This window comes from Nomascus leucogenys, chromosome 6 (assembly GCF_006542625.1).
Source record: "Nomascus leucogenys isolate Asia chromosome 6, Asia_NLE_v1, whole genome shotgun sequence".
NCBI lineage: Eukaryota > Metazoa > Chordata > Mammalia > Primates > Hylobatidae > Nomascus > Nomascus leucogenys.
This window is the reverse complement of record NC_044386.1, coordinates 103,766,166-103,792,816: the sequence shown is the minus strand read 5'-3', so window position 1 is coordinate 103,792,816 and position 26,651 is coordinate 103,766,166. Positions and strand designations below refer to the sequence as shown.

The 26,651-nt window shown below is 46.6% G+C and overlaps 1 protein-coding gene and 2 non-coding genes across 7 annotated transcripts in view; 1 reads left to right on the top strand and 2 right to left on the bottom strand.

The window, feature by feature from the left end:
• The window catches only part of SLC28A1 (solute carrier family 28 member 1), a 90,600-nt gene that overhangs the window by 46,923 nt on the left and 17,026 nt on the right, over window positions 1–26,651 (top strand). The window contains exons 11-17 of one of the 5 annotated variants that reach the window (XM_030813837.1): window positions 1,308–1,438; window positions 3,191–3,359; window positions 3,486–3,683; window positions 11,375–11,456; window positions 12,527–12,625; window positions 12,716–12,827; window positions 13,084–13,751. In XM_030813837.1, the coding sequence (XP_030669697.1) occupies window positions 1,308–1,438; window positions 3,191–3,359; window positions 3,486–3,683; window positions 11,375–11,456; window positions 12,527–12,625; window positions 12,716–12,827; window positions 13,084–13,156 (864 nt within the window). In that variant the 3' untranslated portion in view covers window positions 13,157–13,751. Of the gene's footprint in view, window positions 1–1,307; window positions 1,439–3,190; window positions 3,360–3,485; window positions 3,684–7,913; window positions 7,959–11,374; window positions 11,457–12,526; window positions 12,626–12,715; window positions 12,828–13,083; window positions 13,752–26,651 lie in introns of those variants that run through there. The other 4 variants (XM_012507165.2, XM_030813840.1, XM_030813839.1 and 1 more) reach the window with 4 other exon arrangements.
• Window positions 6,301–6,407, bottom strand: LOC115835594. Its single transcript, XR_004030635.1, has one exon. It is a non-coding gene; the product is annotated as a U6 spliceosomal RNA (small nuclear RNA).
• Window positions 7,520–7,626, bottom strand: LOC115835613. The gene has a single exon (XR_004030650.1). It is a non-coding gene; the product is annotated as a U6 spliceosomal RNA (small nuclear RNA).

Sequence of the window (26,651 nt, the reverse complement as noted above, 5' to 3'; positions counted from 1 at the left end):
CTAAAAATACAAAAATTAGCTGGGCGTGGTGGTGCACGCCTGTGATCCCAGCTACTCTGGAGGCTGAGGGAGGAGAATTGCTTAAACCCAGGAGGCGGAGGTTGCAGTGAGCCAAGATTGTACCACTGCCCTCCAGCCTGGGCAACAGAGCAAGACTCTGTCTTGGAAAAGAAAAATAAAGCAAGAAAGAAAATCACCCCTGGCCCCAGTAGCCAGGGACAGTCCATTCATTGCCATTTTGGTGTATTTCTTTCTCATCTTTTCATGCGTCGTTTTGGAGTTTGTTGCCCCGCTGCCCCCAGTTTTGGTTATTCTCTACTTGCAGTGTTGTGAGCCCTTTCCCACTTCATTGTGAGGCCTTGATGACCATCATTTTCAATGACAGCCTGACGATGCTTAGCCAGTCTCCCATTGTTAGATGTCTGAGTTGGTTCTAGTTTCCCTGCTTGGTAAATGACACAGTGATAGGGGGAAACGTGTCATATTTCTCTGTGGAAAAGAACAGAGAAGCAAAGGGTTTGGGGTCCCAGTGAAGATAAAAATTCAGGAAGGGAGAATCCCAGGGGCCAACATTGCTCTGCCATCTTGCTGGGAATGGTTTTCACAGCGTGGCTCCCAGAAGGAGACTCAGGGCCAAACAGTGGCTGTCATAGAGGCAGATTGCCTGAGAAGGAGTTCTCAAACTGCAGGACTGGATGTGATGGATTGCCTTGCAGTGGTGAGTTCCCCGTCACAGTAAGCATTCAAAGAGAGAGCCTAGAGAGGGAGTACCTTCCTACGCTAGTACATACCTACACTAAGGTGGAATTGGGTTAGCTCTTAAATCCATTTCATTTCAACTCTCAGGTTCTGGAGCTTTGTCTGAAACCATCACAAATTCCTCCACTAAGGGGGAGACCTCAGCTAACGGGGATTAGTGGTCAACAGTGACAGCCTAAAAAGGAAGAAAGAACCTTGAACTTGGAGTCAAAAGATGTGATGGGCTCTAATTCCTTCTCTTCCTTTATTTTGGGAAGCCATATTTAATCCTTTGGAGTCTCAGTTTTCTTGTCTGTAAAATGAGGATAACAATATTTGTCATTCCTAACTTAGGGAAGCACCAGGAAGAAATAGAAGGTCCTATACATATAGCCTGTGACCTTCTACACATAAAAGGTATTATTATTATTAGTGATGACAGCAGTTATGACAATGAGGACCTATCAGTGGGACAGACTACACATGTGTAGTCTGCCCTGGGCCGCACTCCTTGGTCACCAGCATTTCTTCTGACTGTCCACCTAGAACCTGCACTCTCGCTCTTGCAGATCGATGCCACCTCGTTGATTGCAGCCTCCGTGATGGCTGCCCCTTGTGCTTTGGCCCTCTCCAAGCTGGTCTACCCGGAGGTGGAGGAGTCCAAGTTTAAGAGGGAGGAAGGAGTGAAACTGACCTATGGGTGAGCACAGCAGGAGGTCCTGCAGATAGGGTAGTGGTACAAGGTGGGGAGAGCAAAGCAGAGGGTCCCGTTCTCTCTGTCCATCACTGTCTTCCACTAGCCCGGGCCCATCTCTCCACTTTCTCTGCCCTGGTTTTGGCTTCATTTGCTGTCTTAGTCCATTTTCCATTGCTTATAACAGAAATCCTGAAACTGGGTACTTTATAAAGAATAAGAATTTATTTCTTACAGTTATGGAGGCTGAGAAGTCCAAGGTCGAGGGGTCGTATCTGGCGAGAGCCTTCTTGCTGCTGGGGATTCTGCAGAGTCCCAAGTTGGTGCAGGGAATCACATGGCGAAGGGTTGAGGGTTGCCAGGCAGAGAACTGAGCATGCTAACTCAGATCTCTCTTCCTCTTCTTAAGAAGCCACCAGTCAAGGCCAGGTGCGATGGTTCATGCCTGTAATCCCAGCACCTTGGGAGCCTAAGGCAGGCAAATCACTTAAGGTCAGGAGTTCGAGATCAGCCTGGCCAACATGGTGAAACCCCATCTCTACTAAAACTACAAAAGTTAGCCAAGCATAGAGCCTCACGCCTGTAATTCCAGCTACTTGGGGGGCTGAGGCATGAGAATTGCTTGAATCCGGGAGGTGGAGGTTGCAGTGAGCCTAGATCGCACCACTGCACTCCAGCCTGGGCAACAGAGCAAAACTCCGTTTCAAAAACAAAACAAAAAGCCACCAGTCCTACTCCCATGATAACCCATTATCCCATTAATCCAACATTCAGGAATGGATTAGTCCATTCAGGAGGGCAGAGCCCTCATGACCCAATCACCTCTTAAAGGCCCCACCTCTCAATATTGCCGCATTGGGGATTAAGTTTCAACATAAGTTTCCAAAGGACAAACATTCAGACCACAGCATTTGTAAAAATGCACACTCCAGTTCTCACATCTTAATTTCCAGTCTCTGACCAGCAGGTAACAATGGACCGGGCAGGGCTTGGGAGTGTGGCCTGGTTCTTGGGTCTGTGGCCTGGTGTGTGTATATGTTGAGGAGGGTCATAGAAAGGCCCCATGCCCCCATCTCTATGTGCCTGAATTCTGACTGTCAGGGCGTCAACCACACATTGACATGCTGAGTGCCATCTTCGATTTCACTCACCTCCTAACATCCCGTCATAGTCTTAAGAACTGTTCAGTAACATTTAAACCTTAAACAATGTTGAAAAGGCACCACATTGGACCCTTGCTGTTGGGTACAGTGGATGACCCCAGGCTCACAACCTTCTGAGGCACTGGAGCAGTGCTGTCCCTTGGAGATGTAATGTGAGGCGCCTGTCATTTTCTAGTAGTTGTCTTTTAAAAAGTGAAAAGAAATGGGTGATTTTAATAACCCATATTACTTAACCCTATATACCCCAAAGTATTGTCATTTCAACATGTAACCAGTATAATCATTATTGAGATATTTTGCATTTTTTGATACTAACTCCTCAGAAACTGGTCTGTATTTTGTACAACACAACTCAATTCAGACAGCCTCCTGTCACGTGTGGCTGATGGCTTCCATCTTGGACAGTTCAGTGTTAGAAACCTGGATCTTATCCCGGTGCTTCGACCAGCCCCCTTTTCTCTCTGGGTCTCAGGGAAAATTAGGATTTCCCGCTCTGAAATGCCCTTCCAGGGTTCCTATTTGAGCCTATAGGATTAGGTACCCTTGCTGGTTGTGGAGACAGGCCAGTAATGATCATTCTTGATCCCACCAACAGAGATGCTCAGAACCTCATAGAAGCAGCCAGCACTGGGGCTGCCATCTCCGTGAAGGTGGTCGCCAACATCGCTGCCAACCTGATTGCGTTCCTGGCTGTGCTGGACTTCATCAATGCTGCCCTCTCCTGGCTGGGAGACATGGTGGAAGTCCAAGGGCTCAGCTTCCAGGTGCGTTTCTGGCCACCACACTCAGTCTGCAGAGAGGATGGCTCCAGGTGGGTGGTGAGTGGTGGTTGGAGACCTAGCAGAGCCCAGGCCCAGCCCTCGGTGCCAGCCATACCCTTGTGCCCTCAGCTCATCTGCTCCTACATCCTGCGGCCTGTAGCCTTCTTGATGGGTGTGGTGTGGGAGGACTGCCCAGTGGTAGCTGAACTGCTGGGGATCAAGCTGTTTCTGAACGAGTTTGTGGCCTATCAAGAACTCTCCAAGTACAAGCAACGCCGCCTGGCAGGGGCCGAGGAGTGGGTCGACGACAGGAAGCAGTGGATCTCCGTGAGTGTCCCAGTCCCTTCCCTGCGGCAGGGGGATGACATGGCACAGCCACTCCTGAGGGCCCCTGGCAGCTGCTCTCCTGCTCCCTGGGCCTGGCTGAGACACACTGAAGTGGTACTTCACCTCCTACATCCTGTAGTCCTGGGAGACAGGACAGCTTCGGGCTTTGCTGCCATCTCTCTCAAGGCCTCTTAGGAGGCCGAGGTGCGGGGAGAGAGCATTGTTTGGGATGTCTGAAAGCTAGCTCTAGATGGGTCGTTTTTCACTGTGGCCTTGGGCCAGCCACAGTACCTTGCCTCTTCTGTTGGAAAATGGGGTGAGATGACTGCCACATCTACTCCAAAGGCATACATGTGTGCACCCAGTGAGCTAGGAGAGTGAGTGAGATAAGGAGACTTCACTAACACCTTCACTGTTTTTTTTTTTGTTGTTTTGGATTGGTTTGGTTTGTTTTTCTGAGATGGAGTCTCCCTCTGTCACCCAGGCTGGAGTGCAGTGGCACATTCTTAGCTCACTGCAACTTCCACCTCCCGGGTTCAAGTGATTCTCGTGCCTCAGTCTCCCAAGTAGCTGGGACTATAGATGCCTGCCACCATGCCCAGCTAATTTTTGGATTTTTAGTAGAGACGGGATTTACCATGTTGGCCAGGCTGGTCTTGAATTCCTGACCTCAAATAATCCACCTGCCTCGGCCTCCCAAGGTGCTGGGATTTCAGGTGTGAGCCACCACACCCGGCCATTACATTCACTGTTAATACAGTGGATTCAGTGCAGGGGTCGGCTCTTTCTGTTAAAATTTATTTTTAAAAACTATAAAAGCTCTATAAAATGAACCTTTCTAAAAGAATAGTAACATTACTGAGAATGAAAAAATTACCTATAATCTCACCACCCCAGATAATAGTTATTGTTGTTTGTTACATTTTCTTCCATTCCTTTAAGAGAGAGTTTAGGCCAGGCGCAGTGGCTCCTGCCTGTATTCCCAGCACTTTAGGAGGTCAAGGTGGGAGGATCACTTGAGGCCAGGAGTTCAAGACTAGCCTGGGCAACATAGTGAGTCCCTGTCTTTACTAAAAATTTTAAAAATTGTGGGGTGCGGTGGTGCATGCCTGTAGTCCCAGCTACTTGGGAGGCTGAGGCAGGAAGATGGCTTGAGCCCAGGAGTTTGAGGCTGTAGTGAGCTAGGATTGCATCACTGCACTCCAGCCTGGGCAACAGAGCAAGACCCTGTCTTAAAAAAAAAAAAAAGAGGGAAAGAGAGAGAGAATTTACATAGTTGCTGTTGTAGCAGCCAAACTGTGCTGTAGCCATTTTTGTGTTTTTGGGTTTTTTTTACTTAGTATTACGACATAAGCATCATTTTTGATACATGTGTCCTAACATATTTACCCAATCCCCTGCTGTTGGGCCATTCAAACAATTCTATTATTTGGTTTTTATCCACATGTTGAAATGAGTATCTTTGTGCATATAGCTCTTCCTTCCTTTCAGATCATTTCTGCAGCGTTCCCAGGTGTAGGCTGACTGACTCCCACGTGAGTCTTCATGTGGCTGCTGCAGCTGAAATCAGCAGCACCAGCTGTGCCTGCGAGCATTTATTTCACCACACAACTAAACAGCATCAAGTAGCTTCTTTTTAAAAACAAGGTTCACTACTTCAATAAGCAAATAATAGCTCGTTGTTTTAATTTGCATTACTTGGGTGACTGGAAACTTTCAATGAGAAGTCCTTTTGCTTGTCTTTTTAATTATCTTTTAAATTGTAAAGGAATGGACTCTTTAGGTTTTTTAAAAAAGAAAGTTTGTGGCCAGGCACGGTGGCTCACACCTGTAATCCCAGCACTTTGGGAGGCTGAGGTGGGCAGATCACTTGAGGTCAGGAGTTTGAAACCAGTCTGACCAACATAGCGAAACCCCTTCTCTACTAAAAATACAAAAGTTAGTGGTTGTGGTGGAATGTGCCTGTGGTCCCAGTCCTTGTGCTGAGGCATGAGAATCACTTGAACCTGGGAGGAGGAGGTTGCAGTGAGACAAGATTGTGCCACTGCACTCCAGTTTGGGCAACAGAGTGAGACTCTGTCTCAAAAAACAAAACAAAACAAAAAGCCAGGCATGGTGGCTCACACCTGTAATCCCAGCACTTTTGGAGGCCGAGGCTGGAGGATCACCTGAGGTCAGGAGTTTGAGACCAGCCTGACCAACATGGAGAAACCCCATCTCTACTAAAAGTACAAAAATTAGCCAGGCGTGGTGGCAGGCGCATGTGATCCCAGCTACTCAGGAGGATGGGGCAGGAGACTCTCTTGAACCCAGGAGGGGGAGATTGCAGTTAGCCAAGATCACACCATTATACTCCAGCCTGGGCAACAAGAGTGAAACTCCATCTCAAAAACAAAACAAAACGAAACGAAACAAAAAAAGTTTGTATAGAGTAAAAAGCACAAATTTCCCCTCACTGCTTACTCTCACCTCGGGTCTCACCCCCTCCTCAGAGGTTAATAGAGGGCATGCCCCCTCCTGTTCTTTTTTTTCTTATTTATTTTTAATTTTTGTGAGTACATAGTAGGTGTACATATTTATGGAGTACATGAAGTGTTTAGATACAGGCACGCAGTGTAAAAATATGGAATGCTTCATGAATTTGCACGTCATCCTTGCGCAGAGGCTGTGCTAATCTTCTCCATATCATTCTGATTTTAGTATGTGTGCTGCCGAAGCAAGCACTTCATGATCTTTTTTTTCTGAATTTCATTCCTTCGGCAAGTATTTGTTGAGACCACTTAGGTGCCAGGCATTCTGCTAGGCACTGGGGTTAAAAAGGAGAATTACACAGACATGGCTCTGGTCTTATGGAACCGACATCTAGTGAGAGACACAGGCAAAACACAAGAAAGCAAAGGAACAAAAATTAAAATAACCACAATTTGTGGTAAGTTCTATGAAGAAAACAATAACAACAAAAAAAAAAAACAGGGCAGGGTCTTCCTTGGCTGGACTGGTCAGAAAAAATATCCGTGAGGTGTGGCATTTAAGCCAAGACTTGGAGAGCAGATAAGTTGCACAAGCTGGGAAGAACATGCCAAAGGAAGAGGCATGTGCAAAGGCCCTGGGGTTGAAAAGCACTTGGTATGCTTAGAGAGCAGAGGCAATGAGTACAGCTAGAGCAGGTGGTAATCACGGGCCAAGGAGCTGTCGGAAATCACTGAAGATTTGACATTTTGAATTTTAAGAAGATGGCTGGAGGCTGGGTATGGTGGCTCATACCTGTAATCCCAGCACTTTGGGAGGCTAAGGCAGGTGGATCACTTAAGACCAGGAGTTCAAGACCAGCCCTGGAAACAAAGCAAGACCCTGTCTCTACAAAAAATTTAAAAATTAGCCAGGTGTAGTGGTGCCTTCCTGTGGTCTCAGCTACTTGGGACACTGAGGCAGGAGGATCGCTTGGACCCAGGAGACTGGGGCTGCAGTGAGCTATGATTTTGCCGCTGTACTCCAGCCCAGGTGACAGAACGAGACCCTGTCTGAAAACAAAAGACAGAGAGAAGGAAGCAAGGAAGGAAAGAAAGAAGGAAGTGAGGGAGGGAGGGAAGGAGGGAAAAAGACAGCGAGACTGAAGGAAGGAAGGGAGGGAGGGAGGCTGGGGCTGCTCTGTGGAACACAATTGTAGGTGGGCAAGCAGAGATGCAGGTACCTTCATATTTTTTCCAATAGTATTTGTATCAACCCTTTATGTTATAAAAGCATTAACTTTTTTCTGTTATATTTTCTACGTATACTTCTCCTAGCTTTTTCCGTTATTGCCCTTTATGTTGTATGTGGAAATTTATTTTTTGGTTTTTGATGTAGAACACTTCATGAATTTGCATGTCATCCTCAGGTAGGGGCCACGCTAATCTTCTTTGTATCATTGAAGTTTTAGTATATGTGCACAAGAAGCAAACACAGGAATGTGTTGTTGTTTTTTTAATTAAAAAAATTGTATTTACTTAGAAGCATTCAGAATGTCAACAAAACAGCTGTAACTTTTTTAAAAATTACAGAGTGGTATGTATGTATGTATTTTTGGAGACAGGGTCTCACTTTGTCACCCAGGCTGGAGTGCAGTGGTGCAATCACAGCTCCCTGTAGCCTCTGCCTCCTAGGCTCAAGTGATCCTCCTGCCTCAGCCCCTGTGTGTGGGATTACAGACGTGTGCCCCCACACCTGGCTAACTTTTGCGTTTTTTTATAGAGACGGCGTCTCACCATGTTGCCCAAGTTGGTCTCAAACTCCTGACCTCAAGCAATCCTTCTTCCCTGGCCTCCCAAAGTGCTGAGATTACAGGCATGAGCACTACGCCCGGCTCAAGTGGTATTTAGTTAACAGAACAGCAGCTATTTTGTGTAAGCTGCATCAGAGACAACTAAAGATGAAGGCACTACCATCCACATACATAACTAATTTGTGCCGTGCACCAACAAGAGACTGCTTTAAATTTCCATGCCAATTTGTAACCCCCATACTGCACCAGGCAAGGTTGGTGGCTATTGAAAATACCACCAGGACAGAGTTATCAAAAGACACATTGGGTAGTATGTTAACTATACAAAAAAAAAAAAGACACCGTGCGGTTTAAAAACAAATCTTACATGGCCTTACATTTTAATTTATTTCTTTAAAAGGAATGAATTTAGTATGGGGGGGTTAAATACATTATATACAAGGAAAAAAACTACTAGAACTAGCTTATTCATCATCTTCATCTTCCCCATCTTTCCTTCCTCCTCATTCTCTTCCTCTTTCTTATGTTTCTCCTATTCTTTCTTTTTCTTGCTTTTTCAGCCTTGACAGCTCCCTTATTTTTGCTGCATCAGGCTTTCCTTTAGCTCGATATGCAGCAATGTCCCTTTTGTATTTTTCTTCCAGCTTCGCAGGTGTCTTTTTCTAAGGCTGCTTATCCTCTACAGCGGTTTTATAACCGCATCTCTCCTACTTTCTTTGCGACATCAACAACGGATAGGCTGGGATGTTCTCCTTTGATTTTTGGGTGATGCTTGGAATAGAACAAGAAGAGGCCAAAGGAGGCCTCTTGGGTGCATTGGGATGCTGGAACTTCTTTTTTGTTTTCCCTTTAGGAAGGATGTAAGTTTTCATTTCTCTTTCCTAGCCAGCCTTGTCCGCCTTTGCTACATCTTCAAATTTTCTTTTCTCTTTAGCTGACATGGTCATCTGCCTCTCTGGCACTTCTTTGAAAGCTCTGAGGAGTTGCCTGAAGCATCTGGGTGCTTCTTCTTGTGCCCCTACCGACAAGCTTAGACAGGGAGTGCATATGATGACATTTTGCCTCTTGGCTTCTTAGGGTCTCCTCTGCCCATGTTTAGTTATTTTTCCTCAGTGAGGCACAGAGTCACCCAGTACCTGCCAGCTCTCACTTGACCCAGCATTTGGGGTTTTTTTTTTTTTTTTTTTTTTTTTTGAGACGGAGTCTCGCTCTATCGCCCAGGCCAGAGTGCAGTGGTGTGATCTCAGCTCACTGCAAGCTCCAACTTCCTGGGTTCACGCCATTCTCCTGCCTCAGCCTCCCGAGTAGCTGGGACTACAGGCACCCACCACCGCACCTGGCTAATTTTTTTATTTTTAGTAGAGACGGGGTTTCACCATGTTAGCCAGGATGGCCTTGATCTCCTGACCTCGTGATCCGCCCGCCTCGGCTTCCCAAAGTGCTGGGATTGCAGGCGTGAGCCACTGTGCCTGGCCAAGATTTGTTTTTTTTTAACATAGATTTTAACCAAATATTTTCTTTTGTGATTTCTTCCGTTATTTCTAAACTTAGAAAGTTATCTGGAAAGTGCGGCTGGGCACAGTGGCTCATGCCTGTAATTCCAACACTTTGGGAGGCCAAGGAGGGTGGGTCACTTGATGCCCAGAGTTTGAGACCAGCCTGGCCAACATGGCAAACAAGAAATACAAAACTTAGCCAGGTGTGGTAACACATACCTGTAATCCCAGCTGCTTGGGAGGCTGAAGCATGAGAATCACTTGAACCCAGGAGGCAGAAGTTTTCAAAAAAAGGAAAGAAAGAAAGAAAAAGAAAGTTATCTGGAAAGTGTTAAATTCGTGAAATAATGTGATGAGATAATTCAGACCATGAGCTTTGGAGTCAGAACTGAGTTCAAATTCTGATACAGCTGCCTTCTTGCTGTGTGAACTTCCTTAGTTACTTAACCTCTCTGAGCCTTGATTTGCTCCTCTCCAAAATAAGAGCAATAATACTACCTTGTAACTATATTTATTATCCTATATTTTCTATCATTTTATGCTTAAAATATTAATATTTATTTAGAATTAATTTTTCTATAGTGTGAGGGGAGGCTCTACCAATTTTTTAAATAATTTTTAATTTTTGTGGGTACATAGTAGGTGTAAATATTTATGAGGTATGTGAGATGCTTTGATACTGGCATGCAATGTGAAATAAGCACATCATGGAGAATGGGGTATCCACCCCCTCATGCATTTATCCTTTGTGTTACAAACAATCCAATTATACTCTTATTTTTAAATGCACAATTAAGTCATTATTGACTATAGTGACCCTGTTGTGCTATAAAATATTAGCTCTTATTCGTTCATTCTAACTATTTTCTTGTACCCATAAACCAATTTTGCTTTCAAATTATTTCATTTTGGCTCTTAAAACTTCTTTCTGGGAAATAGGACAGTTGTTAAGAACAAAAGCGAATAACTATCATGTTTAAACACTTGCTCTCTGCCTGGTGTTTCCCGTACATTATATAATCCTTTTTACAGCCCTCCCAGGCAAGTACTATTATTTTCCTATTCCAGACAGGGAAACTGACACTGAAAGAAGTGACTGACTTCTCAAGCTGGTCGTTGGTGAGACAACCCTAGAAGCCAGGCTGGCTGGGCTCCAAATCCCTTACTCTTTCCTGTGGGCCACACTCCCTCTCTCAGCCTGAGAGCATTCACAGGAGTGCTGTGAACTGGAAGCCCAGGACTGCAGGGTCAGGGAAGGGGCTGTCCACCAAATGGCCCCAGGACAGAGCTTAGTAGGGCCAAAGCGAGAGGACTAAGAAAGGCTGAACCCCATCCAGAAATGCTAGTAATGAAGATTAAAAGGTCGAAGGACAGGCTGGGCGTGGTGGCTCACACCCGTAATCCCGGCACTTTGGGAGGCTGAGGTGGGTGGATCATCTAAGGTCAGGAGTTTGTGACCAGCCTGCCTAACATGGTGAAACCCCATGTCTACTAAAAATACAAAAAATTAGCCGGGCATGGTGGCGGGCACCTATAATCCCAGCTACTTGGGAGGCTGATGCAGGAGAATCGCTTGAACCCAGGAGGCAGAGGTTGCAGTGGGCCGAGATTGCGCCACTGCACTCCAGCCTGGGTGACAAGAGTAAAACTCCATCTCAAAAAAACAAAAACAAAAACAAAAACAAAAAAACAAAGAAACAAACAAAAAAAAGTTGAAGGACAGATAAGAGAGGGGGGCTATGTTTTTGATGCGGTGCAGTTTGAGCCAACTTAGAGGTGGGATTGCAAGGCTGGGGAAGGGGCAGCACAGAGGGCTCGAAGGTCAATTACATGTAAGAAATGGGTAAAATTAAGGCCGGGGGGCCTGGGTGTTATAGGGGTGCCCCAGGCCCATCTGAGGGGAGCCCCTCCTCATGCATCTTCTGTATTTTCAGGTCAGAGCTGAAGTCATCACCACGTTTGCCCTCTGTGGATTTGCCAATTTCAGCTCCATTGGGATCATGCTGGGAGGCTTGAGTGAGTCTAATCAGGGCCTCACCAGTGTCTAAGAGGGTCTGGGACTTGAACTTGCTCGGGACATGTAGGCCTCAGTAGTCCCATTTCTCTAAAGCAGCACCCAAACAAGATGGCCATAGAGGCCAGGTGTGGTGGCTCATGCCTGTAATCCCAGCACTTTGGGAGGTCCAGGCGGGTGGATCACTTGAGGCCAGGAGTTTGAGGCCAGCCTGGCCAACATGGCAAAACTCTATCTCTACTAAAAATACAAAAATTAGCCAGGCGTGGTGGTGCACGCCTGTGATCCCAGCTGCTCAGGAGGCTGAACCCAGGCACGAGGATGCTTGAAACCAGAAGGCAGAGACTGCAGTGAGCTGAGATCGCACCACTGCACTCCAGCCTGGGCTGCAGAGCGAGACTCTGTCTCAAAAAAAAAAAAAAAAAGAAAAAGAAAAAGATATTCATAGAGCTTCCTCCTAGCCCTAGAATTCCCTGATTCTCTGCTGCTGCTGGTGGCCCAGGAAGTTAGCACCTGGGCCTTGAAGGCCAAGCCTGGCTCAGGGGCAGGAGGTGTGGTGCTTGCCTGTCCCCAAGGCTTTGGCCTGCCTGTTCCCACACCCACAGTGGACAGGCAGGCAGGCCTGGTGGGGCTTAAGGTCGAAGGGTCTGCACAGTTCTCAGTTCTTTACAAATAACATTTCCAGTCCTGGCAGCTACACTGCCTGGTGGTGTAATCATCCCATTTTACAAAGAAGGAAACTGAGTCTTCATGAAGTGAAGTGGTGGCCCAAGTCACTCAGCTAGTGAGTGGCTGAGGCTGTATTTAATCCCAGGTCTGCCTGACTCCAAACTCACATTCTTTTCCTGCATCTGCCACTCATGATGTGTAGGGAGATGTGGGGCATTGCCTAGGGGTCCAAGCCAGGCCAAAGAGGACTCCTGAGCTCAGCAAGCTGTCAGGACAACGTCTGTCCCTCTGGCCATCTATTAATAGAAGAGGAAGGGAGGTCAGCAGATGCAGCCAGAGCTGCGGAACATGGGCAGAGAAGGACACAGCTTCCCTGGCCCTGAGCATTTCTGTCCCCTTGCAGCCTCCATGGTCCCCCAACGGAAGAGCGACTTCTCCCAGATAGTGCTCCGGGCGCTCTTCACGGGAGCCTGTGTGTCCCTGGTGAATGCCTGTATGGCAGGTGAGTGCAGGCCTGGCAGGCTCGGAAGGTGGAACCCTGACTTTCTGGCTAGCCCGGGGGCCCTGCCCACCCTCCACTTTCCCTCCACAGGGATCCTCTACGTGCCCAGGGGGGCTGAAGTCGACTGTATGTCCCTCTTGAACACGACCCTCAGCAGCAGTAGCTTTGAGATATACCAGTGCTGCCGTGAGGCCTTCCAGAGGTGAGGGCCTGGGCTGTGGGACCTGCAGGGTACCCACAGTGATAGACAGAATGCCTGAGTGCTGGGGGGATGCCGTTGGTACCAGGGTGAGGGTAGAAATGTTACGGCTGCAGCTAATGGGGAAGTGAATGCTCGAGGACCAATGGAGGAAGGGTGGACCAGAGACTTGAAACAATGTTCCCGGTGTTGCACAGCCTGGTGGTGGCCAGCAGAACCGGGCCTGGAGCTCACACTGCGATCTTTGCTTTCTTTTTAGCATCAACCCAGAGTTCAGCCCAGAGGCCCTGGACAACTGCTGTCGGTTTTACAACCACACGATCTGTGCATAGTGAGGACAGAACATGTTTGTGCTTCTGTGCTTCTGAGGGCTGTTCTCCCCCAGGAACCATCTGTCCCCACCTTCCCTTTCCCAGGGCCCTCTTCAGGGAAGCCACAGGACTTAGACCCAGCTCAATCCCACAATTGGGAAGGGGTCATGGAGTGAGTGTGCGGAGTGAGTGAGGACATAAGGAAGGACATGTGCCACTCCATCCCCCTTCCTGCTCCATTTCCTAACTCCCCTAGTGTGAATTCCCAGGGTCACTTCTGCCTCCTCCCCTTTCCCCTCCACATCCAAACAGCACCCTGGTCCTCTCTATCCCCCATCTCCTGGGGTCCCTCACATGCCCCTTCCCTTCTGTTGTGGGCCGCACACCAAATCCTCCTCCCCTCCCCACTTCCTGGGCGCTAGGATCTCTCTGTGGCTTCCCCTGCTGGGTGGTGTCACCTCTTTCTCTGCTTTCAGAGACTCCCTTCCCGCCTTTCCTCAGAGCGCTTCCCAAACTGAGGTCCCATGGCACACAGTCCTGGGAGGCGTTCAGAGGGTTCCCTGACGGACTAGGTTTGGAACCACTGGGTTAAATAAACTTAGAGAGGGCTATGTAGGTTTTTTGTTTGTTTATTTTTTTTGTTTTTTTAACTGTGAACTTGTCAGAGCTTGGTGTGGATATGAGGCTTTTTCCAAATTTACTTGACCATAAAAACCTTTTCACTCTGTCACCCAGGCTAGAGTACAGTGAGGTGATCATGGCTCACTGCAGCGTCAACCTCTCAGGCTCAAGCGATCCTCCCACCTCAGCCTCCTAAGTAGCTAGGACTATAGGCACGTGCCACCATGTCCCGCTAATTTATATATATATATACACACATACACACACATATATATGCATACATATATATACATACATATATACACATACATATATATACATACATACATACATACATATATATATATATTTTTTTGGTAGAGATGAGGTCTTGCTGTGTTGCCCAGGCTGGTCTCAGACTCCTGGACTCAAGTAGTCTGCCCACCTTGGCTTTCCAAAGTGTTGAGATTATAAGCATAAGTCACTGCACTTGGCCCATAAGAACCTTTTTGATGGAAGTGTCTCAGTTGAAGATTTCGTGGAATACAACTTGGGAAATATTGGCTAGTGTTCAAACTGCTTTACTCTAGGCAACTGTAATATTAGCAAATGCTTATGTGGCACTGTATGCCAGGCACTGTTCTCAGCGCTTTATATATTTTAACTGAATCCTTACAACAACTTCGTGAAGTAGGTGTTATTATCACTAGTTGAGGAATCAGAATCTCAGGCAGGTTAAGTTATATGCCTAAAGGGACACAGCTGGGAAGAGGCAGAGGCAGGATTTGAGCCAGGCCACCTAGTTCTGGGTGGTAGAGGGGTGCCCTGGGCCCATCTGAGGGGAGCCCCTCCTCATGCATCTTCTGTATTTTCAGGTCATAACACAAACTGTGATGTGGAGCCTCTCTGTTGGGCTGCTGGTGTTCAGGGAACCCTGATGTGTGGCCTGCCTTCACCTCCCTCCCTGCCTTTCCTCCCCACCCCAAGCCCTCTGTGCCACTAGGTGAGGCCTGACGTCCCTCCCCTGCCTTCATTTCTGGAGTTCCTATCACCAGCATGCCCTCTCCATCTCCCTGCCGCCTGCCCTGCTCCCATCGCAGTTCTCATTTTCCCCAGCAGCTTTGGCTTCCAGGACCTGTGATGCACCCTGCCCTTGTGGCTGCTGGGCCCCTACACCCTCACCCCTACCTGCCAGGTCCAACTTCCTTCCTAGCTGGGGCTGGCCCTGACCTAGGGCAGTGGGAGGATGGAGCCCTGGGCAGCAGTTATTCAGCTCAGCCCCAGTGAGCCAGGTCCTGCTTCTGTTCTGCCACAGACTTTGGTTCCAGTGGGCAGCAGCCTTGCTCCTTGTGACCCCCACAGGCTGACCTGGGTCTCCATCCTCAGGGCCTGTGTCCTTCCCTTAGCTCCACAGAGTGGAGGCTTGGCCTGACTCCTGTAGCTCCAGCTAGGCTCTTGCCTTCTCTCTGCAGCCCTCCCTCAGTCCTTGCCACCTGCTCCAGCTGCCCCTGGGCTGTGGGCAGGGTCCCCTGTTGATGTGGACAACACAATCCTCTCCCAGGACTGGCCCTCCGCCCCTTCCCTGCCTGTCTGTTGGCCTCAGCTCCACCAGCTGGGTCATGGAACAGCCCAAGGACTGCCCTTGACCCCCTTCTCTGGACTCCCTGCACACTCATTCTGTGGCCAGTGGCCTTCCATAGAAGACTGCAGGCCACTTGAATATAGGGCTCACAATGTACCCTTGTGTCCTAGTCAGTTTTGGCTGATAACAAAATACCATAGACGGGATAGCTTATAAACAAAAGAAATGTATTTCTCACAGCTCTTGAGGCTGGGAAGTCCAAAATCAAGGTGCTAGAAGATGCTGTGCCTGCTGAGAGCCTGTTTCTCGTAGGTGGCACCTTCTCCCTGTGTCCTCACATGGCAGAAGAGGCTAATGAGATCCCTGGGGCCTCTTGCATAAGGACACTAATCCCATTCATGTGGGCTCTACTCTCATGACCTTATCACCTCCCAAAGGCCCCCCTTCCTAATACCTTCACCTTGGGGGCTGGGATTTCAGCATATGAACTTTGAGGAGACATGAACATTCAGACCATAGCACACAGTAGTGTAAGCTATTAACAAGAGGGGAAAATGGGTGTGGGATATATGGGAGCTCGGTAGTATTGGTGCAACATTTTGTAAGTCTAAACTATTCTAAAATTTAATCGTTTATTTTTTAAATGGCATGGGAAAAAAAAGACTGCGTGGACACAGATGCTGTATAACTTGTAATTCAGCCCATGGGTAACTCTGTCCTAGACAATGCATGTTCCAGTAGGCAACCTGCCAAGGCCTGTGAGTTGACTAATGGGCTTCATTGACCCCCCTTCTGCCCATTTCTTCCCATGGTCCTGCCCTCACCTCTGCTGCCCTCTCAATTTAATTCAAGCTCATGCCTTCAGCTGAATGTTAATTAGTCCTGACCTCTTTGCAACCACATGAAGAAAATCATCTGCTTGAAATTACTTTTGACTCGCGATTAGTGAGCCCCGAGGTTGGACAGGACCTTAAACATCATTTTGAGGGTGTCTACCTCCCCATCCAGCTTTTCTGAGAATGTTTACACCCACTGCATGGATGGCCTCTGTCACCATGTTTTTATGTTTGAGTCATGAGACTCCATTCCCATGAGTGATTTGCTATTGAACCAGGACTGAGCGCCTGACTCAGGGCAGGCCAAATCTGTACTTTTGCCAGTGGCCTTTCGGATTCTCGGGAAGGAATATGAATTATAAAACCCAGAAACAGAGCTGGGAGCTGAGTCACCATGGTGGGGCTATGGGTTGGAGCTGATCTCATTCCCTTCCTTACTGCAGCCCAGTTGTTCTGCTTTTCCTTGGATTCCATGAGAGCCAAATTCTTTCCAGAAATTCCCTCTAACCTAAACTAATTGAGAAGGTTCCTCTTTGTAATGAGAAGGACATTGCCTAGGATAGTCACTTTGTTAACCCCCTATTCTGCTTGAAATCCAGCGGTCATTCATCATTTGCTTAAATCTCATCAAGATAATAACCTCACGCCTCTCATTGCTACTCCACATTGATGAGCTCCACTTCTGAGAAGGTTCTTTTTTGATTTTGCATCAAAAAATGTTTTGCTTTGATCCATCCCAGCTTTGCCATTCTGGGCCACTCTGAATGGGTCTCATCTCATATGTATATCTTTGTTGTCCTTTTTCCTACTTACCAAAGTAATACTTGCCCATTAGTTTTAAAAAGTCAAATATTGAAACTTATAGAAATGTTTTAATCCCTTTTCCACATGACAGTCCTTCAACTATTTGAAGATGATGCCCATCCAGGCTTCCCTTCTCCGAGCCAGGCACCCTTAGTTCTTTCAGCTGTTTCTGACATAACACATAGCAGGGTTTCAAAATTTGCTCCAGACCTGATTCTAAGCTGTTCTGCATTTGTGTGCAGACAGTGCATGAGTCATGAGCAAGTCTAAGATGAAGCCAGAACACAGCATGGTAAATATGATCTCATGGGTGGAACCAAGATGATGTGATGAGACTAAAGATTGGATATGGTCTTAGGAAGATATTTGAAAGAGGCAGACTTATTAGGAAGGGTGTTTTGCTTTGTTGTTTTGTTTTGTTTGAGATGGGGCCTCTGTTACCTGGGCTGCTGTGCAGTAGCACAAAAATCCCGGCTCGCTGCAGCCTTGACCTCCTGTGCTCAAGGGGTCCTCCCACCTCAGCCTCCCACCTCAGCCTCCCAAGTAGCTGAGACTACAGGTGCGTGCCATCATGCCAGGCTAATTTTTTTTTTTTTTGTAGAGATAGCGAGGAGTCTCTCTATGTTGCCCAGGCTGGTCTTGAACTCCTGGCCTCAAGTGATTCACCCATCTCTGCGTCCCAAAGTGCTTGGATTACAGGTTTGAGCCACTGTGCCCAGCCTTAGGAAGGGTGTTAAGAAGCTACATGCCTGCTTCAGAAATCCTCAAATCTGAGAGCTTGCATGTTGAGGGTATAACTTGAGGAGCAGTTGTCATTTAGGAGATAATGAGAGAAAGTCCTGGCCTGGATCATAAAGGCAGTATCTTTAGGACACAGCAGGAATAGGGTGGGAAGGACCTTATCTATGGGGGCATCCTACTTGCCCACCACCAAGGGGTGCAACAAGTTCCTACCTTGCCTGGAGGTTGCTTTCCATTTCCTGAGAGAGAGAAATTGCAGCTTTGGATGAAGTTCTGACAAAGATAAGGAATGGTGGAATGGGGACAATTTGCCAACAGAGACTTTGTCACTGGCAGGGATGGGGAGGCAGCACAGCCAGGCGCTTGTCCCACACTTGAGTATAAAGGCATTTAGGAAAGAGACTCCGCAAGGAATGGCAGCACTTGAATTGAACCCTGTCTCTGCTGGGCAAAGTATCCTAATGAGGAAGGAAAGGCAGAGGCAACAAAAGAAATCAACGTGGCTATGAGTGAATAGCAAGGATCTCATTCATAAACTCAAAATTGTAAAATATCAGGCACCAACATCAGGCTGAAGAACACGTGACCCATGTAGAAAGACAGCTGGCTGTCCTCCAGTCGCCAGTCTCCCCTTTTTTTTAGTAAAAACTGACAACCTAGCTGGGCATGTGGCCACTTACGATAAAAACTACATTTCTCAGCCAGGCACGGTAGCTCAGGCCTGTAATCTCAACACTTTGGGAGGCTGAGGTGGGAGGAGTTCAAGATCAGCCTGGGCAACATAGTGAGACCCTGTCTCTATAAAAAGTAAAAAATTAGCTGGGCATGGCAGTGTGTGCATGCAGTCCCAGCTATTCAGGAGGCTGAGGTGGGAGGATCGCTTGAGCCTGGGAGATTGAGACTGCAGTGAGCTGATAGCACCACTGCACTCCAGCCTGGGTGACAAGAGTGACTCTGTCTTAAAAGGAAAAGGACTACATTTCTCAACCTTCCTGGGCTAGGGGTGGCCATGGTCTGGCCAGTAGGGTGTGAGCAGAAGTCCAGTAGTCAGCCTCCCATCGTGCCCTTGGAAGAGAGTTCTGTTGACTTTTTCTTAAGAGCCAGATAGTAAATATTTCAGGTTTCGTGGGCCATATTGCTGTGTTGCGACTACTCAACTCTGCACTTGTAGTTGAAAGCAGCCATAGACAAACAAAGGAGAATGGCTGTGTTCCGATAAAGCCTGTTTACAAAAACAGGTGGCCAGCCTGCAGGCTGTGGTTGCTGACCCCTGCCTTAGATAAATGGGCGCATCCCGCACGTTCCTGGTATAGTTCACATTTTTGCTCCATGCCAGTTGGAAGGCAGATGGGAAGGTGAGCAAGCTTGGACCATGAAGACAGAGGCAACACCCGAGAGATGGGGCAGCTTCAAGTTAAAGGGAGCCTGAGGCCATGGCTCGCCTCTGTAGTCCCAGCACTTTGGGAGGCCAAGGTGGGCAGATCTCTTGAGCCCCGGAGTTTGAGACCAGCCTGGGCAACATGGTGAAACTCCTTCGAGAAAAATTAGCTGGGCATGGTGGTGGGCACCTGTAGTCCCAGCTGCTTGGGAGGCTGAGACAGGCTTGAGCCTGGGAAGTGGAGGCTACAGTGAGCCATGACACTGCACTCCAGCTCAGGTGACAGAGCGAGACCCTGTCTTAAAAAAAAAAAGAAAGAGTCTGGGGTACTGATGTCTTTGCAGAGCAAGACTGCCATGACAGCACAAACTTTATGTGAGAGGGGAATACGTTTCTATCTCATTTATGTTATTATTTGGGATCTCTTATATGAGCCTGCTAGTAGATAGGAAGAATAAGATAGGTGGTAAGAAGGAGCAGATTTGCCTCTTTCCTGCGGGGGTCCTGATGAACAAATGGGAACAAGCTAAATTAACAAAGTGCCCATCATCCCTGCCTGGCACTCCTGGTTCTCTGGTAACATGGGGCTGGTACATTCACCTGGAGTCCTAAATGGGCCCACTCCTTCTGACAAAGTCTAAATCTGAAACATACCTCCCGCTGGCCACCAAGACTTCAGAGAAAAAAGAAAGACTCCTGATACATATGCGAGGGGAAGTGGAAAGAGAGCCAGATGGTCAAACTGCAAAGTTTTCCAATTTAGCTTCATGATGGGAAAACACCAGAGACAGAAGGCAAGGCGAGGCAAGGGAGGCTCACAGCAGCTTCCAGCCTCAGGCTTACAGAAGCAGGAGTCGGCAGAGGTCCATGTGCTGTGTATAACCTTTCAACACACAGTGGCCTGATCTACTGGTAAGTGTGGCCCAGTCTACCCGCTAAGATCCATGTTCCCTCCCCTTGAAGAACAGCAAGGAACTAGAACAGGAGCTAGAAGAAGGACAGGCCTCTCAGGTCCCCATCCTGCTCCCCTCCCACCTGCCAAACACTGCAAATTATGTTGAGAGCAAAAAAAGAACAAGGAAGAGATGATCCCACAAGGACTGCTTGGAGCAGCTTTCTCATCCTCACACAGGCTATGTGGGTATCTGCTCTCCATACAGACACCTTTCCTATCTTTCCAATGTGGGACTCATTTCTCATCTACAAGTAGGAAGGCAGTAACCCACAGATCAGACTGCCCACCAGATGCACACACTAAATGCTGCTACACACCCTCCTACACGTCAGTAAATTCCTTGCATCCAATGACTCCACGTGCTTCAGTGACGGACCATGAGTGAGCCTGACCGGGCTGGACATGCTACCATGCAGGCTACTTCCTCCACTCAGCCCCAGCTGACAAAGGACACATTTTTATCCCAGCCAAAAGTCGCCGGTCACGGTGGTTTACGCCTGTAATCCCAGCACCTTGGGAGGCTGAGGCAGGAGAATCGCTTGAGCCTGGGAGTTTGAGATCAGCCTGGGCAACATGGTGAAACCTAGTCTCTACAAAAAAAATACAAAAAATTAGCCAGGTGTCGGGGCGCATGTCTGTAGTCCCAGCCACTCCTGAGAGGTCGAGGCTGCAGTGAGCTGTGATCGTGCCACTGCACTCCAGCCTGGGAAACAGAGTGAGACCCCATCTCAAAAAATAAAAAAAAATTAATAATAAAGTATAAAGAAAAGTTATTTAAAGATAGAAAACTCACTTTATAAACAAAAGATTGCTTTTATCCCTTGAAACTTCCTTCCTCAATAAGATTCTTTTCTACTTTTAGGGAAGTCCATTGTTTATATTACCAAACTATTCTTTTCAATGCCATCGCATCAATTAGAAGAGAAATAAGCTCTATCAAAGCATACAGCTTTCAAGGGATCTTTTCTTGGGCAGTGCCCAGAGGGCAGATATTTCTAATCTCTAATCCTCTTTGGATCTGGGGCATGTCATTATTTCAGTGTCAGCTGCTCTGAACCAGAGTGTGCCCCGATGCTGCAGGCTGGGACCAGGGTCCCCCAGGTAGGCACAGAACCCAGAGGTGAGAAAGTCTAATGGCCGGTATGGAAAAGACAGGGCCTCCTGAAAAGTTCCGTAACTCGGTGAATCATCTTCAATGACTTAAACTGTCAGCAGTCTCAGGAAGTTCATGTCAAGAGCTCTTAACAGCTGGTGGGTTTTATCACTTAGAGGTGTGTCACTGTAATTAATTGATTCCTTTATAATAGTGGAAAGCCTGAGCGAGGTGGCTCACACCTGTAATCCCAGCACTTTGGGGGACTGAGGCTGGAAGATTGCTTTGAGCCCACGAGTTCAAGACCAGCCTGGGCAACATAGCAAGAACTTGTCTCCACTAAAAATTTAAAAATTAGCCCAGCATAGTGACAAGCACCTGTAGTCCTAGAAGTCTGAAACAGGAGGATTGCTTGAGCTCGGGAATGTGAGGCTGCAGTGAGCTATGATCATGCCACTGCACTCCAGCCTGGGTGACAGAGTGAGATGCAGTTTCAAAAATAAATAACAAAAATAGAAAAATGTAATAGTGAAAGTACTAGAGTTTATGAATGATTTACCTTATTTGTAAAAAATGCATAAATCAGAGGGGTATATTACTTAGGATTCTTTTGGTTGCAAATGACAGAAAACAAATCAAATAGCTTAGGAGAAGAGGAATGTATGGGCACCAGGAGGGATGAGGGTGTAGCTGCAGGCAGCTGGGCCTGGGGACTTCATGACCCTAGGCCTCTGCCTACCGCTCAGTTCCTGCTTTCGTTGTGTTTGCATCTTCCTGCACCGTGACCTCCTTCAACTGAATTGGATTTCTCCATAAGACTGGACCATGGCCATCAGAAAATCATGGGTTCATATATTAGCTTGTTTTCCTGATAGCTAGTTGTGGCAAAGAAAGCAAACCTCCAAGAATGTGATTGATCTGTCAGGGCCATGTGCCCTCCTCCAGACCCATTGTTGAGGCCTAGAAAATGGGATAGGGTGATCAGTGTGGCCTGGCTCTTCTGCCCACCCCTGAAGCAATCACTGTGACCAGGGAGGTAGAAGCTGGCAGCTCCCATTTGAATAGAAAGGGAAGGAGGAGCAGTTTCCCACGAGATGGGGGGCATTGTTTCCTGATGAAAGCAACCATTCTTTCCATTTATCTATAAAGATTTCAAATGATAGCATATCTTCAAAAATCTGGGATAAGAGAAATAATGGAAATGTAGCACTTGAAATAATTTAGGGAAAAAGGGACTAACATTTTCCGAATGCTTATTGTGGGACAAGTTATTTGCATATGCTGTCTGTGTAATCCTTAAAAACAAACAAACTATATGAAGTAGATATTATTATCCCCATTTTACCAATGAGGCAACTGAGATGTGGAGAAGTGGAGTGGTTTGCTCAAGGGCACACAGTTCAGTGGCTGAGCCAGGTTTTGAACCCAGTTCTGTTTGGTTTTAATGCCAGACACTTAGCCATCATAGCATGTCGGCTTCCTCATTGATCTATCTAGTAAACAGGTATATGATATGTGTAAAATACTTTACATTATTTTGATTTTAATTAATAATACTGGGTCACTGTGGTATTTTTATGACATGGCTGCAAATTTTCTAACACTCGTCCCATTAAGCAGTCAGATCTATGTCCTCTCCCTGTTCATCTGGGCAGGCTTGTGACTGCTTTGAGCAAGACAGCATGGTTGGAATGATGCCATGTGACTTCTCAGGCTGGGTCGTGAAAGGCCAGGCAGTTTTGGTCTTGTTCACTGGGACACTCACTCTTAGCACTCTGACCCACCACAAAGAAAGAGTTCTCCCTACTCTGTGGCTGCCGCGCTGTGAGGAACCCAAGCCATCTGGAGGAGTAACATGTAGGCACCAGGTCAACTGTCCCAGCCGAGCCCAGCCTGGAAGTCATCATAGCCCAAGTGCCTGGGTGGTTCCAGCCCACAGCCATTCGAATCTTCCCCACTGAGGCCTCAGACGTCGTGGAACCGAGACAAGCCATCCCCTTTGGTGCCCATCCAAATTCCTGAGACAATGAATCCGAGAGCATAATGGATGGTAGTGGTTTTATGCAACAGGTTTGGGATGTTTATTCCATAGCAACAGATAACTGGAAGAGCCCCAGAACAGGAATCAAAGATGTCTGACCATGAAACATCTGGAATACAAGAAGGCGAAACTGAGGAACACCTTGTATCAGTAAAGTAGCAAAGTAGTGATTTTTCCCAGTACAGAAGCTCTTGGAACACTCACGCTGCAGTCTCCCTTCTTCCACCAGGTGGGGTGGATGTATTGGTGGCTGCCTGCGCAGCAGTTCCTCACGGATCAGTGGAAGACTGGGTTTCTTTGGTTCAGCAGGACTGTGGCTGACCCCACCCCAGCCAGGATCCCTGGCTGCGAGGCTGCAGAGCACAGGGCACCAGGAGGGCTTGGGTTTGGCTGCTGCTGCTGGGAGCCTCTCCCTTTTGTGGGGGAGGTCGGTGCCTCTGAAGGAGGATAGAATCTGAAAACAAATTCTCCTGGCAGGCTCTACCATCCCACTGCACTCCTGTCAGGGTTGTGGACAGGGGGAGTCACTCTCTGTGTAATGCAGACCCCTCGGTGTGGCTCAATTTCCCCTCCCATTGGACCTGAGGTAGGGGCATTGCCCCCAGCCTTCGTGATCAAGGGATAGAATCCACAGAGAACCCCCAACTTCCTCCTTCCCTCTCTCCATTTCCTTTTTCCTTCCATTCAAATCAAAGTACTACAGATACATGATTTTTAAAGTCAAATGGTACCATAATTATATCAGCAACAATAACACGAAAACATTTCGGTAATTCCCTCCCCATCCCTGACTTCTCCCCTTCAAACTCTTTCAGTCACTTCTGTTACTTATATCCATATTTCTAAATAATGCATCCATACTGCTATTTTCTCAAATTATTGATTTTAGATGTCTTTTTACTCCCCATTACAGAAGATAGAGCATTAACTCTTTCATACCACCCCATATTCCATTTGTCCTCCCTTTATCCTCCCAATATGGTAATATCACAACTTTCAGAAAAAGCTGTATTTCATTAATGTGTTTCTGTCTGATTATGGCTATAAGACTTGTGCATTGATGAGCCATGGAGCATATTGTAATTACATTTCCAATCTTGCACATTTTTCTCTTTCTTTCTTTCTCTTCCTTTCTTTCTTTCCTTTTTCTTTCAACAGGGTCTCACTTTGTCACCCAGGCTGGAGTGCAGTGGCACAATCATGGCTCACTACAGCCTCAACCTCCCAGGCTCAAGAGATCCTCCCACCTCAGCCTCCTGAGTAGCTGGGACTACAGGCGCGCACCACCACACCTGGCTAATTTTTCCTTTTTTTTTTTTTTTTAATAGAGATAAGGTCCTCCTATGTTGCTCAGGCTGATCTCAAACTTCTGAGCTCAAGCAATTTTCCTGCCATGACCTCCCAAAGTGCTGGGATTACAGATGTGAGCTACTGCACCTGGCCTCTTGCACATCTTGTTCCTTCTGAACATATCACTATAATTCTTCTAATTTAAGACAGTAAGATGTGCCATTTTTTATGTACCACTAAGAAAAAACACTCCTAACGAAACTGTGACACTCCATTGTTTGTAGGATGCATCTCCATATCAGAAATGTTAAAATGTGAAAAATATATGCATTTTCAAATCCATATAATACCATGTTTTTTTGTTTTTGTTGCTTGGATTTCTTTGTAACTGTCATGATTTCTCCCCAGATTTGTTAAGAAAATTATTTTTAATTTTTTTGTTTTTTTTTTGAGATGGAGTCTTGCTCTGTTGCCCAGGCTGGAGTGCAGTGGCACAATCTCGGCTCACTGCAAGCTCCACCTCCCGGGTTCACGCCATTCTCCTGCCTCAGCCTCCAGAATAGCTGGGACTACAGGCGCCTGCCACCACGCCCGGCTAATTTTTTTGTATTTTTAGTAGAGATGGGGTTTCACCGTGTTAGCCAGGATGGTCTCGATCTCCTGACCCCGTGATCCTCCCGCCTCGGCCTTCCAAAGTGCTGGGATTACAGGCTTGAGCCACCTCACCCGGCCTTATTTTTAATTTTTAAACAACTTTATTGACATATAATTATATATTATAAAATTACCCTATAGTGTAAAATTCAATGGTTTTTAGTATATTTAGTTGTACAGCCATCACCAGAATCTATTTAAGAATATTGTTATCACCCGAGAAGTCATTCCCCAACTCCATTCTTTTGCACGTAGTTTTTTTTTTTGTTTATTTGTTTTGTTTTGTTTTTTGAGACAGAGTCTCACTCTGTTGCCCAGACTGGAGTGCAGTGGCGCAATCTCCACTCACTGCAACTTCTGCCTCCTGGGTTCAAGTGATTCACGTGCTCAGCCTCCCGAGTGGCTGAGAGTACAGGCAAAAGCCACCATGCCCAGCTAATTTTTGTATTCTTAGTAAAGACAGCATTTTGCCACGTTGGCCAGGCTGGTCTCAAACTCCTGGCCTCAAGTGATCCGCCCATCTAGGCCTCCCAAATTTCTGGGATTACAGGCATGAGCCACCATGCCTGGCTGACAAGACTATTCTTTCTGATTGAATTGTTTTGGCACCCTTATCAAAAATCAATTGACCATAATATAAGAGTTTATTTTTGAGCTCTTAATTCTATTCTATTTATCTATAGTCTATCCTCATGCCACTACCACACTATTTTGATTACCATAGCTTTGTAGGAAGGTTTGGAATCAGGAAGTATGAGTCTTCCATCTTTGTTATTGTTTTTAAAGATTGTTTAGGCTATTCTAGTTCCCTTGCACTTCCATATGAATTTTAAAATCAACTCATCAATTTCTGCAAAAAACCCAGCTGGGATTTTGATAGGGATTGCATTGAATATGTAGATCAATTTGAGGGGTACATCCATTTTAAAATATTAAGCCCTCTGATCCACGAACATGGGATGCCTCTCCATTTGTTTAGATCTTCTCTAATTTCTTTCAACAATGTTTTGTAGTTTTTGTTGTACAAATCTTGCACTTCATTTATTAAATTTATTCCTAAGTACTTAGAATTTCTGAAGAAAACAGAATTATTTTCTTCATTTTGTCATTGGATTGCCCTTTGTAGAAATATACTTGATTTTTGTATATTGATCTTATATCCAGAGAAAATTGTTTATATATATAAATCTGCAAGCCCTGAGAGCTATTTTCTATAAGGTCCTATATCTGATTCCCTCTTTTCCTAAGATGTTTCTTCTGGAACCCTGTGTTATCTTATTCCACCTGGTTCTCTTCAGGCCTGCTGCTCAGCTGTCACCCTGGGACTTGCTTACACCTCTCTCTTGGGTGGATGTCCTATTTTTGGAACCCTTGTTGTTCTCTTTCTTGGGTTATTCCCTCATTTTGGTAGAACACCTGAGAAAGTATACACAAGAGATCAAATTTTGTGAAGAATTGCATATCTGAAAATATCTTTATTCTACCATCACACTTGGTTAATAGCTTAGTAGGGAATATAATCTAGGTTTGGAAATCACTTCC